We start from the raw sequence: 14,908 nt of genomic DNA, 5'->3' as shown, positions 1-14,908 counted from the left end.
CTGGTTAATATTTTTGAAGTCTATGGTATGAGTTTTGCATGTATTGCCGACGCATCTGGTAATATTCTTGCGGCTTTCGAACTCCAGTAACATTCGTATTAAGATTTTTATCCGAGGCGTTCCAAGAAAGTAATTTATGAATATGTAATTAAACAACTAAAACACCTAACATAGTTCTCGAAATTCCATTCCCTAGCATAGCCATTTGAAAGAAGAAGAAGAAGAGATCTGGTAATATTGATGAATAATGGAGTATGAACAAATTTATTTGTGTGTTTTTATAATCGTAAATGAAAATTTTCCGAGCTCTGAAAATCGCAAAATAGCAAGGATTTTTTCAGTCAATATCCGGCCGATTTTGAAAAATAGGCAACTTAATTCTTGGATACGCTAAATCGACGTGATTATGCGAGAGAAATCGATTGCGCGCACTACAAATACGTTGTGAGCAACGTCTCAATAGTTACAACCGAAAAATGAAAAGTTTCCTTCGTAATTTCTCTGCTGTTGGTCCAGCGGACGTTATGTTTTTTCTGCATTCATGAGGGACCAATTAGTCTGTCAAGGATCATAGAAATCGATACTAAGACTAAAAATATTTCGCTTTATAAAAGTAAGGCCCCCATTGTATTTTTGGTGAAAATATTGACGATTTTGGATGATGCTGGAATCAATTATTTGATACATTATATCAACGTAATTTTGAGAAAGGAATCAATTGGGCGCAATCCGAATTAAAGAGTGACAATCGAAAAATGTAAGATTTTCTTGATTGTTAGGCACGGGCTATGTGGTAAAAAATATCAATCGTTTCAAACGATCGTACTATCGATCGTTTCAATTCCTTAGTATCGAACAATCCATGTTCTTCTGTAAACATCGAAAAATAGATTGTTAATATCGATGGCAAAAACAGGCGCGAAAGTTAAAACATTTCTAACTATAATTGTAAAAAGAAAAATGATCGCGAAAATTTTTAATTATCATTATTGTTAATTAAGAATGTGTACAAAATATGAGAATTTAATATAAAGTAAATTATGGAAAGTTAAATATTTAAATACTCTAATTAACAGCGAGAAATTTAGTAGAAAATACAGATTTATTATCGACCTTACAATTAGTAATGTGTATTTACTTATTATAGATAAGTTGCTGACAGATGTTTGCACAGAAATTTAAATTACTTTCGGCTTCACGATATCGATAGTTCAATATTTTCCATAGACTTTAAAAAACATCGGTAGTCGAAACATCATGAATGTATGTCGCCCAATCCTATCGTATGTTGTCCGACATATCGCAAGGTGTTGTATACATGTATTTATTTGTACATACGCATACGAATAGACGTGAGTGTTTGTAGTCTAAGCTTAATAATCCAACTTACGTTGGATCTTGTCGCGAAAGCAGGCGCATCCTTATGAGCTATGCAATTGGCGTATCGCCAAAACAACGAATTCAGTAAGTAAGTATAGGCGATTGCCGTTTATTAGACGAAGAAGGAATTCTCGCTCTCAAATGTTTACGATAATATTAATTTACAATTGCGTTTAATAGACGAAATATTTGGAAAGTTATAACAGAACTTTACTGCTAGTGTTGATAATACAAAAGATATAAAACGAGAATAAAAAAATAAAAATAGTGCAAGTCAATAGCTGCCAATTCACAATACATTGGATAATACGATTGCTTTTCGTCCAAATATATTGGAGATAAGCTGACTACTGACGTCGTACTTAAAATTAATGATAATTGTGAAAAATTTAACTTTGTAAGTCAGGTGGAACAGTCGAGGGTGATTGCAGGTGTAAATGCAAGAGACGTCGAATGGGTCCGCCAAGAATATTTCCAACAGCTCCTGCACCTCCTGCTTCACCTTCTGCGCTTTCTCTTAAATTTAGCTCCATAGTCGAATCTTCAACGCAAGTGTCTGTATTAGATTTTTCTCGTAATCCGCTAAGGTGCAAATCCATTTCTAGTTGAGAGTCGAGCAGTCTCATGTACTTGTCCAATTCACCACCTTTATCCTCCTCGCTTCCACCCAACGAACCTTCCGAGTTGCTGTCGAAATCATTTTCATCTCCTGGCACAACAAGATCCAAGATTCCACGTAAAGCGGAATCAAATGCATCTGCATTGAAGTCTATCCTCGTATCATCGGCATCACCATTTGCTCTGATTTCGCTGTTATCGTCATTTGACTTGGACAGTTGGCTGAATCATAAATCATCACTATTGGCTATGCAACTCAGACCAGATCGAAGTCAAATTAAGGATGAATTGGTTAGACCGTCAGAATCAAAAGTTGGGATAGAGAATAAAACTGTTTTGCAAAATTTCCAGAGATGTTGCTCAAATCAATGATAGTAATCACGAATGAAACAACATCCCCACTGTATAATACAAAAGATTCCGAGCAAATTCAAATAATTAAAGCTAAGATGTCAAGAATTTAAAAAGTTTTACACTTAGAAACGTTCCAAGAGCTTAAACTCTGACGTTTTTGATCAGATTCTAATGTTTTTCGGCTTAGTTCACTAACTTAATTATCACAAATTGTATGAGAAACATGCAAGAAATTTGTAATCAACCTATAGCTATAATGCACAAATGTAATTGCTGATGAAGGTCTGTTATACTTTAATGACAGTAGTCAGTAATATATTTTTATCCACTCTGCAGATAATGGTAAGTAGAAATTTTTAGGTGATCTATGGAAGTCTTTATGGTGAACAAAATGAGCCCATTAACATTAGAATCGGATAAAGAACAATAAAGTTCAATCATTTCAATCTTTCTAGTTATGAAAGCTTTTACTCCAATTATTGATAACTTATTATATAATAGATAATAGAATTGCTGTTCCACTCGTGTTCTTTATTTATTATTCATGCAAATAATATATTCATGGAGATTTCTTGAACGGTTCTTTCTCTTTTCATAATTCTTTAATTTGACGGTCTGGCTAATTTACTCTCAAAACAGTCTTTTCATTCCAAAATTATGAACAACGTACCCCGGAAACTGAACTCCATCTACGTCGCTTGAATGTTGCAAAAATTCCCGAACTTTCTCTTGGATTGACGGCGGGTGCTGATCTACCATTCGATCATTTGATGACCACTGCTGGTCCAGCATTGAGTGCAGTTGTTCTGGATCTATGTTGAGCCAGTTATCATTGTCTGGAGGGCTCAATCGCCCTTCACCTATTACAAAAACTAAATACAGCATGTGCACACAGCACGTCTTCCACTTAAAATATGCTTTTGATGATAACAATTTCATATTTCGAAGTAGTGTTGATTTTGAAACAATAAACTTGAATTTTTCTTTAAATATATATACAAATGGTACGCTTAAAAGAAGTACACAAGATGTGTTTAGAAATCAGAGTTAATTTCTAAGATCGTAGACGTCTTACTCAATGACTCGATATCATGGTGCGGAGCATTACGCCAGGTCTCCAATATTCGATGAGCCTCGTTCTTGTCACCAAATAAAGAATGATCCCTGGAACTGGATTGAAAATACTCCTTGGCCATTCTAAGCAGCCGATTGTATTCTTGACTACCCTCTAAAAGATTTCGGAAATATCCGTTTGCTGTCAACCGTTTCAGATATGCAACCCATTCGGTTTCATTTTTATTTTCATTGTCTTCATTCTGTTTGATTTTGCGACTGGCTCGTGCAACAAGCATTTCCAATCCACACGATATCTTTATCCCCAACAAATGCGGCTTATGACAAGAATCATTGGGTGAAGGTAAATTCCAACCAGTTCTTGGATCCCCAGCGTAACGACAGTGAGTTGCCATCGCGTATAGGCATCTAGTCATTTTCACATTGACCATGGCACGTTGTTCTGGTGGAAAGTACTTCATCGCTTGGCAAACCTGGAAGAAATAACCAGATATCTGTTATTAGGTTGTTTAGAAATCCGCAGCTCGAATAGTTCAAGTGTTATAAGCCTTGAAAGTGAACTTTGTATAAAAATCCATCTTTAAACTTCTTCAGTTGCTTGTATATAGACTTCACTACGTTACAAAAATTTAAATAACAAGATTTAGAGGAATTTATTTTCTAGAAATGCTTACAGAATCAAGTCCACATTATAAAATATGGCTGTTTAACCATGGTGAGCACTAAAAATAGTAAAAAAAAATTCCCAGTCTTCTCCCTAACTTTTCTTGACCAAAATGTAATTTGTTTATAACTAAAATTCAGACTAATAGCGCCAATTCGGCTACCTAATATATAGAGTTCCAAATCAATCGGTTTTCAAAAACACATTTATGATCTATATAAGTCATGGAACCGAGCACGTAAAAAACAATCGTTTCCCGAATTTCTTTTCTTCATCAAAAAAGCTCTATTCTTTTTTATTTTAGTACACTGCCATAAAATTCCTCGACTGATAATAAAATTTCCTGCAGTATACATGTAAGAGTATAAGAGTATGGACAAGAAATTGGGGGACAGATGGGAAACATGGATGGAAAACATATGGCAGAGCGTGCCAAGAGGAAAATAGAAGAAATGCTAAAAGGGGAGTTACTACTAGAAGCCTATGAATTTAGTATTTTATTTGAAAAGTGGGATTAAAACATGAAATACACAGATTATACAAGTCAAAAATAAAGATACGGGTATATAAATATATTTGTAGGAATACTGAGGTATTGCAAAGTTAAATAAATAAATGTTGGATGTAAGTTCAAAAACATAAAAATGTATGAATAAACGAAATTAATGAATATAAATAAAATTAATAATAAATCTCCCTGACTTTTCTCTAATTTCCCAGGTTATTTTTAGAATTTTTTATATTTTTCTCGACTTCCCAGTTTTTTTCACTAGTGGACAACATGGCAACGATTGAAAAAAAAATCGCAGAGTAATTGAAATGGAAATAAATGGAAATGGAGAATAAATTATACAGATAAAAATCGGATTCAAGATAATCTGTTCTGAAACTCAAAAAAATTAAAGACAAATCTACAAATTGGCCCCTGATATTTCAGTGAAAATTGGTACACTTACTTTTCTCTCAAGTGGATCCGATTGACAAACAGTCCTCAGTGCAGCTGCGATCAAACCAGGTTCCTGTTTTAGTATGGCGATAGCTCTTTCTGGTAAAAAGACCCGAGCTTTGTGGATTCTGTTTTGTATTTCCTCTGGGTATATGGCAATTTTCTTTTGAATAGCAGCTTGTATACCATACTGCATTCTGGAAGCTGTAGGTTTCTCTCTGATGTTTCGCAGCATTTCTATATAAGACAGGTTTTCATCTCTAACAACATGTATTTCGCCATTATATATGAAAACACGATCCTGACAAGTTTGTGGTGTCGCCCAACTTGGCAAAGACTCTGCAGCTTCAATTAGCAAAAATTCTCCATCAGAGTCAACCAATTTTACGATTAAGCCATCGAATGCCTTCGTCAGTTCCATTACCAGAAACACAAGAAACCACTCGTCACCAACATCCTCGTCAAATCGCAGACTAGCATATATGTGTGGTGGTAGCTGATAATCTGCAAAAGAGGAACTGGAACTAATAGTGCTATAAATTGAAGGGTATATAATTCATGCAATGAAATTGGTGACACACATTTTCATACCTACAAAACATTATCTTACTTTACCTTCCACTCGAGCTCCACCATCAAGTTCTTTGTTGAGCTGGATAATATTCTTTGTTCTGGCTTGAAAGCCTAACGAGTCTCTATGCCATATGTATTCATGAGTATACTTTGAAATTCGATTATTGTATTTGTTTATTTCAGATACTAATTCATCTTGAGATATTTCCTCCGTCGATTTGTAACACAAGTGTGGAAACAGAAAACACTCGACAAGATCATCCTCTCTAGTATACTGCAGCGGGATTGACATGATTGATCGTTTCAGTAATCAGATTATACTTATTCTTTGATTTCTCCTCAGTTAATGTCATTCAACTTTTCACAATTACATACATACTTTGATCTAACTGCGATCTATGCATATTGCAAAATGAACAACGGAGTGAATCAGCCCTGACATAACCTAACTTTTCAAATACCAAGTTGCAGACTAGAGCTTTTGAATCATTCCTCCATCGACGCTGATCTGATGCACCATGATGCACGAAAATACAGTTTGCTAAACGTATTACTATTCAAAAGCAGTACAAAGTAGAGTCCCTATAGAGACTAAATACAAACTACGAATGCAACGCCATCTAGTGATGATTTACTGCACTACTTGCATTGTATTGGCAGAGATGAGTAGGTATTGGACTACAGTCAGATTGAATGATGTTTTCTATACCAGAAGTAAAATATGACAAATAAACCTAAAACGATCAACTGATTACCAATCTCGAGACCATATTGCAATTACACCCGCCTTTGATATTCACCAAGGATGCTGGCGACGACACACTTCTTTAACGCGTGGTGCAAGTTCCAGTATTATTGTATTTCAATGGGCTTTAGAGAGACAAGAGAGACACGAGGGAAAATTTTTACTTCGGCTACAGAGCCTAGATATAAGGAGAACGATCGTAATGTATGAGACACGGTCGAAAATTTATGAATAAGGGGAATACCGTAATCGCATGATACAGATATCGACCTGGCCTTAATGTCACCAGCGCCACTCTGGTGGACATGGTAAAAACTGTAATATTTTCCCTCTTTTCAGACCGCAAATAAAGCCAAACAGCCCATGTCGATCGTTCTCTTTATATCTAGGCTACATGATTACGACCATCTTAGGATGAGTGTTTTTTGGTTCAGATTGTAACGGGCAACGCGCGTCATTGAAACGTTGTTAACGAGCAAGTGTATAATGATAAAGCTAATAATTTGTATTAAACTTATTTAGGAAGAAACGAAATAATGCCGTCGTGTATTGCGTTAAATTGTACGAATGTATCGGCAGAGGCTCGTAAATCAAAAAGACAAAAATTGTTAGAGAAGAAATACAAAGTAACTTTTCATAGGTTAGTCAAACTTATATCGCTTTTACTTTATGTTACGTTACGTATGGGATTATTTTACCTGAACCTTGATTTTAATATCATTTGGTAGTTTTTTGAGTATATGTTAGCGGGAAAAAAAACAACAACAATACCAATGATATTATTAATGATACAGGTATCGATATTTTTGCAGATAATTTCTTTACGTCTGTGTATTTTCTTAGGTTACCAAAAGATCCAACGAAACGACAAAAGTGGCTCGATAGCCTGTGTATTCCAGAGCCCAGAGGCGCGAGTCCTATGATATGCTCAATTCATTTTCCAGAAAATGCGTTCGACAGGACGTCCCAGTCTTGTGTGAGACTCAGAGAGTTTGCAATACCATATGTAAGTATGTATCAAAGTATAGAAATTGTATTTACAAGCAACCGATCTGTATTTTCAATGAGACACAATGCGACACTATCAAATGAAGAATGAAACTGCGTTGTGTCTTATATAAATTTTTTTGGGTATTCGAAAAATTCAGCACATTACAGGGTCCCTTGGATGAGGAGTTTCACATTACATTGCACAAGTCCGATCAAAGCATATTGCCCCAATCTCTGAAGCAGAAAACTGTATCACAGATTAATTACCAAGAGGTGGAAGATGACCCTGAGGAAGTAAAATATTTGGATGAGGAAAATTTTAGTGACGACGATGAAAAATTTGATGAATTATCCATTTCTGAGGGTAAATTAACAGACATAGAATTATTGCTTTCAAATGTTGACATAGTTTAAATTATTTTGATGATGTTTGAAGGATTTCACAAGCTTCAAGAAAGCTTTTGATTATTTTTAATTAAGTCGAACTGGAGGTGAATATCTGACCCAATTTCTAGATCAAACTCATATTTCTTATTTTGCTTAAACTCCTTATTTCGCATTACAAATCTAAAGAATATTGGTGTTCTCGTGTTTCTGTATACTGGAATAATTTTCCAAAAGAAATAAGAATTTTTAGAAAATGATTGAAATTTATTTCTCTGGTATATAGCTGAAAAAGTTTGCACGTATCCGTAAAAGAACACATCCAATGAAAATCGGATTATGATAACTTTTCAGAAATTTTTAAGAAGCATCAAGGTTTTACCATAAATTATAAAAAATTAATTTTCTGCATCGAAATTCAATTATTACAAAATTCATAGTATATATTAAAATTTATCAGAGATTCTGGACAATGACTAAAAAACCGTTAGAAATTTGCCTTCCTAATAAATTTCTAGAAATTTCTATAAGTCTCTAAACATAATTTTCGCCAGGGAATACTCAATAACTCATTACAGATAGAATACATGTTCATAATGTGGTGACAAATCCTAAAATTATAGGTATACCATATCTTATCGATGACACTAGTGAAAGAAAATTATATGTCGACCGGTCCACCTCAGTGTCGCCGACAGACTTTATCAATGATGTACCACTAAAGAAGGAGCCCAAAGTATCTGTAACGCGATCGACATCGGTTTCACCCCAACACACTGAAGACAGTACAAAAACGCAATTTTTCCGCACAGTATTGATGAATACGAAAAAAATGTATGTTCATAAAATAAAAATGCTGCAGCAAAAGCAGCGTAGAACAGCAAATAAATTGGCAAATATGCGGGCTATTCTGAACGTATTAAAGAAAAAAAATCTTCTCGGACCAAAGGAGCTTGCCAATCTTCAAGGTGGCTTCAGTTACTTTTGATACAGCTACTGCATATTTCAGCATTACCTAAATATCAGGAGGTGTTTCATGTAAAACTTTCTTTCAGAGAACGTTCTTGCATCCTGATATTAGTGGAACGCTGATCTTGGTTCTACTTGAAGACATTCTTCAATGGATATACAGCTTGGTAGCCACATTCATTGCAGAATATAGGAATCGAAGGTCCAGGTCTTGAAAAATCCTAGTCTCTGCTTAGTTGAAGACTTCTGCGTGTCTTTGGAAAAAATGTCTATTAGATTCATTCTACAGCACCAGGTACTGGATTTACGGACGCTAGTGTTTCAAGCAAAACATGAAATGCACTGTGACATTTTGGCTGGCCATTCCTTTCCTGTTGATTGTCGAGACATTTCATCACTGATGTTAATGCAAAATTCTTGAAGGTCAACATTCATTGCGAAAATTGCATTGGAGCAATATTGTAACACAAAACAGATACTTGGAAATGCATGCCGGGAAAAAAATTTCAGATTGCGGATACAATTTCGGATTCTCTTCGCACAATACTGTACAATTGATGTATAATGCGATATAAATAACATTAATGCGATTTTATGGTCAACAAGAATTTCAAAAATGAATGTAATATTTTACAGTAATAAAACTAATAGATTTTACGTAAGTAAGTATAATCGTTATGTATTCCCTTATTCATTCCATATTCTCCAAATAATTATCCAATTATCTTACTACTGTTTCTAAACCGAATAGATAAACTATAGGCGCTTGTGAAATGATCTGAAATTTGTTAAATCAGAAAAGCAAAAGCTACATTGAAGTTGTGATTGTTTCTCTAGAGCTGTCACTAGTATTTTCGTGAATTTGTTGAAGCACACATACAAAGAATTATTTCCATAATATGTAATTAGTGTAATACAAAATGCTTGCGATGCCTGAACAGTAAATTAAGATAAAATCAGTCTATACTGTTATGCAGGACTCTATGAAACGTATGAAAAGTCTTTCATTTGCCATGAATGAGGAAGTACGAATAACAGATATTCGTTTATACATATGAATTAGCAGAGTAAAAAAATTTTTCGTAGACTATCAAGATTTTCAATTTGTTCAATAATTAAACGCGTGGGATTTGGCAAATAATGCCAATCGTTTTAAAGAAAACATGACTTTCATGAAACGATTCAATATTTAGGTAATAGCTTTTCTGCACATTATTTACGTAATGATTTTACCTTATTTCACAGGACAACTTTTTTTTTTCCCGTAAATTTGTAACAGTTAAGCCTAATGTTAGACAAGATGGGAGAAAACTTCAGAAAACACAACGTTCTACATCTGTCTCTTTTCCAAAATTACCAGCAATTGAAAAAATACGAACACTGTCAACAGATATAGAAAATACAGACTTTCTTCCAAACCAAGTCGAACTGCCCCTCCAGAAGTCAAGTTCATCTTTATCATCCGAAGTGCGGGCTTTTTGATATTTATTATTAAGAAAACTAAAGGAACATCCTCCAGCTCTTAGCAATAGTTTCAGCCGAACGTGACTTTATTGCAAACCTCTGACTTATTTTAATATTTCAAGTTTTCCGGATGGAGAGAATATTCGTTACCAATTTTATACCCAAACTTGGAGAGCGATAAAGAGAACAAGCAACGTATTATCGAAAGTAAATGGGGACGATGTACTGCGCTTGACATCGGACTTTGGGAGGATAGCATTGCTCCTGTAGTCAAAGTTAGAAGCAGAGTTGACATTGACCTCGGTATGAGCGAAGTTACCGATGTATTGACCGATGAAATGGTTGGAGCATGCTCATCTTTTTTAGCAAAATCACCAGAGACTGAACTTTATGTTGAGAATAAGTGCGAGCTTGTGAACATGGTAAAATTTTAGTATTGGCAAAATGTTGTCGCACTTCGTCGATCGACTAGTGTGAAAAAGTTGATAAAAAATTTTTAGTTTAATCCTTTTTAGGGCAAATGTTGATGATAGTTTTGTAGATTTTGATTTTTTCAGGGCCTGAGAGATATCTTCATTTTGCAATATCGTCATTACTTGCAGTACATTGACTTGGAAAATAATAGTATTGGTGACTTGACGCCACTCGGAGGAATTCCATACCTGATGTACTTGAATGCAGCCCGTAACAAGCTCAGAGACGTTCTGAGATTCAAACCTCCGTGGTGCTTGACATATGTAAATTTGGCGTATAATAATATTTCAAAGATCGATGATTTGTCTGAGTTTTGGAGTATTGTCAGACTCGACTTATCGCACAATGTGATTGAACGTATTGAAGGACTGGTAAATTTGAGGTATCTGTCAATCTGCCTTCAGCTTTGAGATCAAAAGTTTAGGAATTACTGCAAACGTTGTTTCATTATGGATGAATGAACCGCATGCATCTCAATCGCAAATTAAAAAAATAGTAAAGACCGTTTAAAAAGAAACAACCTCCCTACTGTGTGATGAAAATGAAACTTGACAATTTCTAATAACACAAGATGAGATATCAAGAATTTGAGAAAAGGTTTCATAATCATTTCTATCCAGTACTAGACATGTTGTTTCAATTATATTTGCTATCATGTGCACAGGTAAGATAGTTACAGATTTTTTGAATGGTTTTTTCTCTTTTTGTACCTTCTAAGTCAGATGGTGCTGTTCGCCCTTAATCCAAAACAATCTAGTTTCAGGAAATGTTATCTTACCAAATGAATAATCGTAATTTACTATTGCAGACACTTGAGGTTTTTGAATCTTGGATACAATATAATTGAATCCGTTGAAAACTTGGATAACTTGGACATCCAGGAGTTGAATTTGGAATACAATTGCATATCGAATGTCAGATCTGCCACATCTGCTTTCGGTATAAGTACATTGCCAAATCTTCGCACGTTGATTTTAAGGCACAACAAATTGACCACATTGGAGTTTTTTGAGGTAAATTCAATTGACAGGAAATATTCCGTCTGAAGTGTGCTTGATTTGGCAATGAGAGGAAATTATTTTCACGAGTAAAACGATGTTTACCTAGGGTGCTTACGGCTTACGCTACATCGATTTAAAGTACAATAAAATTTCGGATTTACTGGAGGTGTCTCATCTAAAAAGTTTAGTTCACGAGATTGATTTCCGTGGAAATCCCTGTACCAACTGGCCAAACTATCGAGATGTATTACTATTCTCAATGCCAAGCGTTATGTTTGTCGACGGTGCCAGTGTTACCATCTCTGAAAAGGTATACTGCTCAGACTTCAAAATAGGATGGAATATTTGTATCATTCCCATTTTTACCCGAACAAGCATACTTTGCGCTGCAACTTCATCATATTTGTCAAATCAGGTGTCTGCCAGCACAATATTTGCACCACCGATAGAACTGGTGGTGGCTTCCAGTGTAACGAAGCTAATGCTTCTGGAACATTTAAATACCATTGACATTGACCTCCACATTACACCGATTGATCAAAGTACTCCACCGTTAATAATACTAACCGGCCCTCCAGCAGTGAAGAAGTCGATACTAGCCAAAAAGATCGCTAATGATTTGCCTAAACGGGTGAGACGAAATGTTTCATGGAAATTTCACTCATGGATTTTAAGAAATTTAATTTAATGGTTGTCTAGGTCAGATACTGCCTTAGTCACACAACAAAGCACCAGCCGTGTAACGACCCTCTCGGATCGACTTACCATTTCGTTAGTAGAGAAGAATTCAATGAGATAACAAGACGAGGGGAATTTTTATCGACCAGAGAGTGGCTAGGAAATAGTTACGGATTCCGTTAGTAGATTTAGCTTTTTAATTCAGTTGAGTAATAATTGGCTATACTACCTGAATCATAAGTTATGAAAAGAGAAAGAACCGTTTAAAAAATAAACCGTAGTGTTGTTTGTTCTATTTATTATATTACATTTATGCCAATAATAGTCAAAACGAATGAAATATTATCCCTAGATGTAATAAAACAGATTTGGAATAAATTCGAACAACACAAGCTAAGACATCAACAATTTAAAAAAATATTTTACAATAAGATAGTTAAAAATGATTAAACTCTAGTGTTTCGTATCCAATTCTAATGTTTTCAGGCTTATTTAATTCAATGTAGAGATCTCCTGATTGTGAGATCGCCTCATAAAATTTATCGTACAGTAATCTTGAGAGTGTATAACAATAGATTTGTATAACTAAGATACAACAGGTGTTCGTCAACAATTAAATTTGCGAGTTATAACTATACTAGAATGTGGGATTCTTTATACCTGTTTCCGACAATTTCTGAAGATATAAAACATCAGAAATGGATTAAAAAAGACACCAAAGTTGTATCATTTTAAACGTTCTAATTACAAAACCTTTTTCTCTAATTGTTGTTACCTCAGCTCATGTGATTCGAATTTATTCAAATTCGATTGCATTGGGTAGCAGGGATGTTTTTTTCATCCGCGTTTACAATAATTGGTACAAATACCATTGCTGGAGATTTTTGAAAACAGTTTCAAATTTTTTTTTTCAACTCTTGATTCAGGAGCCATAGTCCATTCATCCTCAACAACAATAACACAAATCAATGATTATTGCAGATGTGAGTGAGATCAAAGCACTTGCTTTGGACAAGAAAATCGGTATCACTCACATGGATCTGCATGCAGCATTACAGATGCAAAGTCGATACGTGAATGCGAAGTTAATTTTGGTATTGACCAAAAGTGAGGAACTCCATCGACTATGGATCCAAGAAAAGATACAGATCTTTACATGGGTGAAGAGCAGTCTGCAAAATCTTGTAACTTTTAAACTTGAAAAATACCGTCGACCTACAATTGAAATGAAAGAATCTATGAGTCCCAAAGTGAACTTTATCTATGAATTACTAAACGAGGTAAAGAACCATTAAATTATCATGCTTGTCTTGTACCAGGTTAAATCAGTTAAAAAATTGTAACTACCACAGGTGTTGGAAACTTTGGACTCATCCCCTTTTAGCACTACGATGGGATCGGAGGCAACGGAAGAAATGGATACTGTAATGGTCGTGGAAAGCCAAACCACTCTTCCTGAAATCATAAAAACTTCCAGTGACATTGAAATGGAAAAGAAACATATCACTTTTCAGGGAGAGGATGAGCAATCCACTACTGCACCTTCCTCGAATGTGACTTTTAATTCTGATAAGCTGACTGTACCAATGCCCGATGAATTGAAGGTTTCAAATAATTTTATTCGATCGCTGATTACCAATTACCTATGTAGCAAGTGGTTAATATGGCTGACGTTGATAGGCCAGCTTATGAACTTCAAAGTTTTAAGCTTGGAATGTATTATTAGATGTTCTTTTTAAAATTATATTATTAAAATAATTAAAAAACTACTGGACCAATCAGAGTTAAAACCTTTTTAAAAATTAAAGTCCTTTCTCCCTTAGCTGAAAACTCCCGGTATAGTGATAATTAAACTTCTAACATTCAGGGTGATTTTAATAACTTTCCTATTTAGGAGAGTGGGATGTTAAAAGTCTTTACATTCATTTTTAGGTCATACTAGACGAACATTCGAACGTTATTATCGAAAATGAAGAGGACAAAAGAAGAAGACTGAAAGAAAAAATTCGTTTGCAACACGATTTGTTACGTCTTCAAATGGACAATGATGAATTTGTAGAAGGCGAGAATTTGGAGGACTACTCTGCGTCCAGCGATGATCTGTTTGTTTCAAAACGAGTTAGTAGTCAAGTAATACGTAACATGCAAGTTTTACAAGTGCTGTTGTAAACTTTTCACTCCTTCTACGCTGATCTGAAATAAAGTAGAAAAGCACGACAGCAGATCAAATAGACAAATAAATATACACCTAGAACATATTTCACTTGTAATTGTGATTCACAGTGCTTACCTGGCATGGATTCTCCAAAACTTTTGGAAAAACTTCACAGTAAACTTGTAACTAAGTCTAGGGAACAGTACTTCGAACAGCATCTTAATAGCGTTGGCTGTATTTCCCTAGCAGTAAGTCAAGTTACAGTTAACACTTTTACATCATTCTTGTTCACCATTCTAAAACTGCTCTGCTGTTCAGGTATTCACAGATAATTTGGAATCGGCTTATAATCAAGTGGTCGATTTCGTTTACGAATTTTACATCAGTCAACCATCACGCAAATCAAAGTTTTCTATGGAAATTCAGAAACTAATGGAAG

The 14,908-nt window shown here is 34.9% G+C and overlaps 3 protein-coding genes across 11 annotated transcripts; 2 read left to right on the top strand and 1 right to left on the bottom strand.

The window, feature by feature from the left end:
- Positions 1–969: 969 nt before the first annotated feature.
- LOC124298128 (protein ecdysoneless) lies at positions 970–6,446 on the bottom strand. Of its 3 annotated transcripts, none has more exons than XM_046749764.1 (6): positions 6,377–6,446; positions 5,652–5,883; positions 5,047–5,540; positions 3,428–3,899; positions 3,023–3,212; positions 970–2,220 (listed from the first exon to the last, which is right to left on the bottom strand). In XM_046749764.1, exons 1-6 carry the CDS (start codon positions 6,377–6,379, stop codon positions 1,770–1,772), a joined length of 1,842 nt encoding a protein of 613 aa, XP_046605720.1. In that variant the 5' UTR covers positions 6,380–6,446; the 3' UTR covers positions 970–1,769. The 3 variants fall into 3 exon arrangements, with proteins under 3 accessions (XP_046605720.1, XP_046605719.1, XP_046605718.1); XM_046749763.1 differs by having other exon boundaries at positions 6,365–6,426; XM_046749762.1 differs by lacking the exon at positions 6,377–6,446 and having other exon boundaries at positions 5,652–6,287.
- A 161-nt stretch (positions 6,447–6,607) lies between these two features.
- LOC124298133 (uncharacterized) lies at positions 6,608–9,359 on the top strand. Of its 7 annotated transcripts, none has more exons than XM_046749771.1 (6): positions 6,608–6,662; positions 6,789–6,994; positions 7,198–7,360; positions 7,513–7,708; positions 8,352–8,696; positions 8,784–9,359. In XM_046749771.1, the coding sequence occupies exons 2-6, from the start codon at positions 6,891–6,893 to the stop codon at positions 8,801–8,803; spliced, it is 828 nt and encodes a 275-aa protein (XP_046605727.1). In that variant the 5' UTR covers positions 6,608–6,662; positions 6,789–6,890; the 3' UTR covers positions 8,804–9,359. The 7 variants fall into 7 exon arrangements, 3 of the variants coding, with proteins under 3 accessions (XP_046605727.1, XP_046605728.1, XP_046605729.1); XM_046749772.1 differs by having other exon boundaries at positions 6,611–6,662; positions 6,877–6,994; XR_006906731.1 differs by lacking the exon at positions 6,608–6,662 and having other exon boundaries at positions 6,726–6,994; positions 8,352–8,562; positions 8,784–8,899; positions 8,987–9,359.
- A 309-nt stretch (positions 9,360–9,668) lies between these two features.
- LOC124299356 (leucine-rich repeat and guanylate kinase domain-containing protein-like) lies at positions 9,669–14,706 on the top strand. The gene is made up of 10 exons (XM_046752538.1): positions 9,669–9,722; positions 10,284–10,583; positions 10,719–11,017; positions 11,444–11,648; positions 11,743–11,946; positions 12,052–12,267; positions 12,336–12,492; positions 13,296–13,594; positions 13,667–13,918; positions 14,247–14,706. Exons 1-10 carry the CDS (start codon positions 9,669–9,671, stop codon positions 14,481–14,483), a joined length of 2,223 nt encoding a protein of 740 aa, XP_046608494.1. The 3' UTR covers positions 14,484–14,706.
- Positions 14,707–14,908: the final 202 nt, after the last annotated feature.

This window comes from Neodiprion virginianus, chromosome 2 (assembly GCF_021901495.1).
Source record: "Neodiprion virginianus isolate iyNeoVirg1 chromosome 2, iyNeoVirg1.1, whole genome shotgun sequence".
Taxonomy (NCBI): Eukaryota; Metazoa; Arthropoda; class Insecta; order Hymenoptera; family Diprionidae; genus Neodiprion; species Neodiprion virginianus.
The sequence above is the reverse complement of the archived record's forward strand: the minus strand, read 5'-3'. Positions and strand labels throughout refer to the sequence as shown.

Coding starts and splice junctions, on each gene's coding strand:
- LOC124299356 (XM_046752538.1), top strand. CDS start 9,669: ATGCAGGACTCTATGAAACGTATGAAAAGTCTTTCATTTGCCATGAAT. Junction 11,018..11,443: donor GAAGGACTGGTAAATTTGAG/GTATCTGTCAAT, acceptor TTACTATTGCAG/ACACTTGAGGTTTTTGAATC. Junction 11,649..11,742: donor CCACATTGGAGTTTTTTGAG/GTAAATTCAATT, acceptor ATGTTTACCTAG/GGTGCTTACGGCTTACGCTA.
- LOC124298133 (XM_046749771.1), top strand. CDS start 6,891: ATGCCGTCGTGTATTGCGTTAAATTGTACGAATGTATCGGCAGAGGCT. Junction 7,361..7,512: donor GAGAGTTTGCAATACCATAT/GTAAGTATGTAT, acceptor AGCACATTACAG/GGTCCCTTGGATGAGGAGTT. Junction 7,709..8,351: donor TGAATTATCCATTTCTGAGG/GTAAATTAACAG, acceptor CTAAAATTATAG/GTATACCATATCTTATCGAT.
- LOC124298128 (XM_046749762.1), bottom strand. CDS start 5,901: ATGTCAATCCCGCTGCAGTATACTAGAGAGGATGATCTTGTCGAGTGT. Junction 5,541..5,651: donor TGGTGGAGCTCGAGTGGAAG/GTAAAGTAAGAT, acceptor CCTCTTTTGCAG/ATTATCAGCTACCACCACAC. Junction 3,213..3,427: donor CCATGATATCGAGTCATTGA/GTAAGACGTCTA, acceptor TTTTTGTAATAG/GTGAAGGGCGATTGAGCCCT.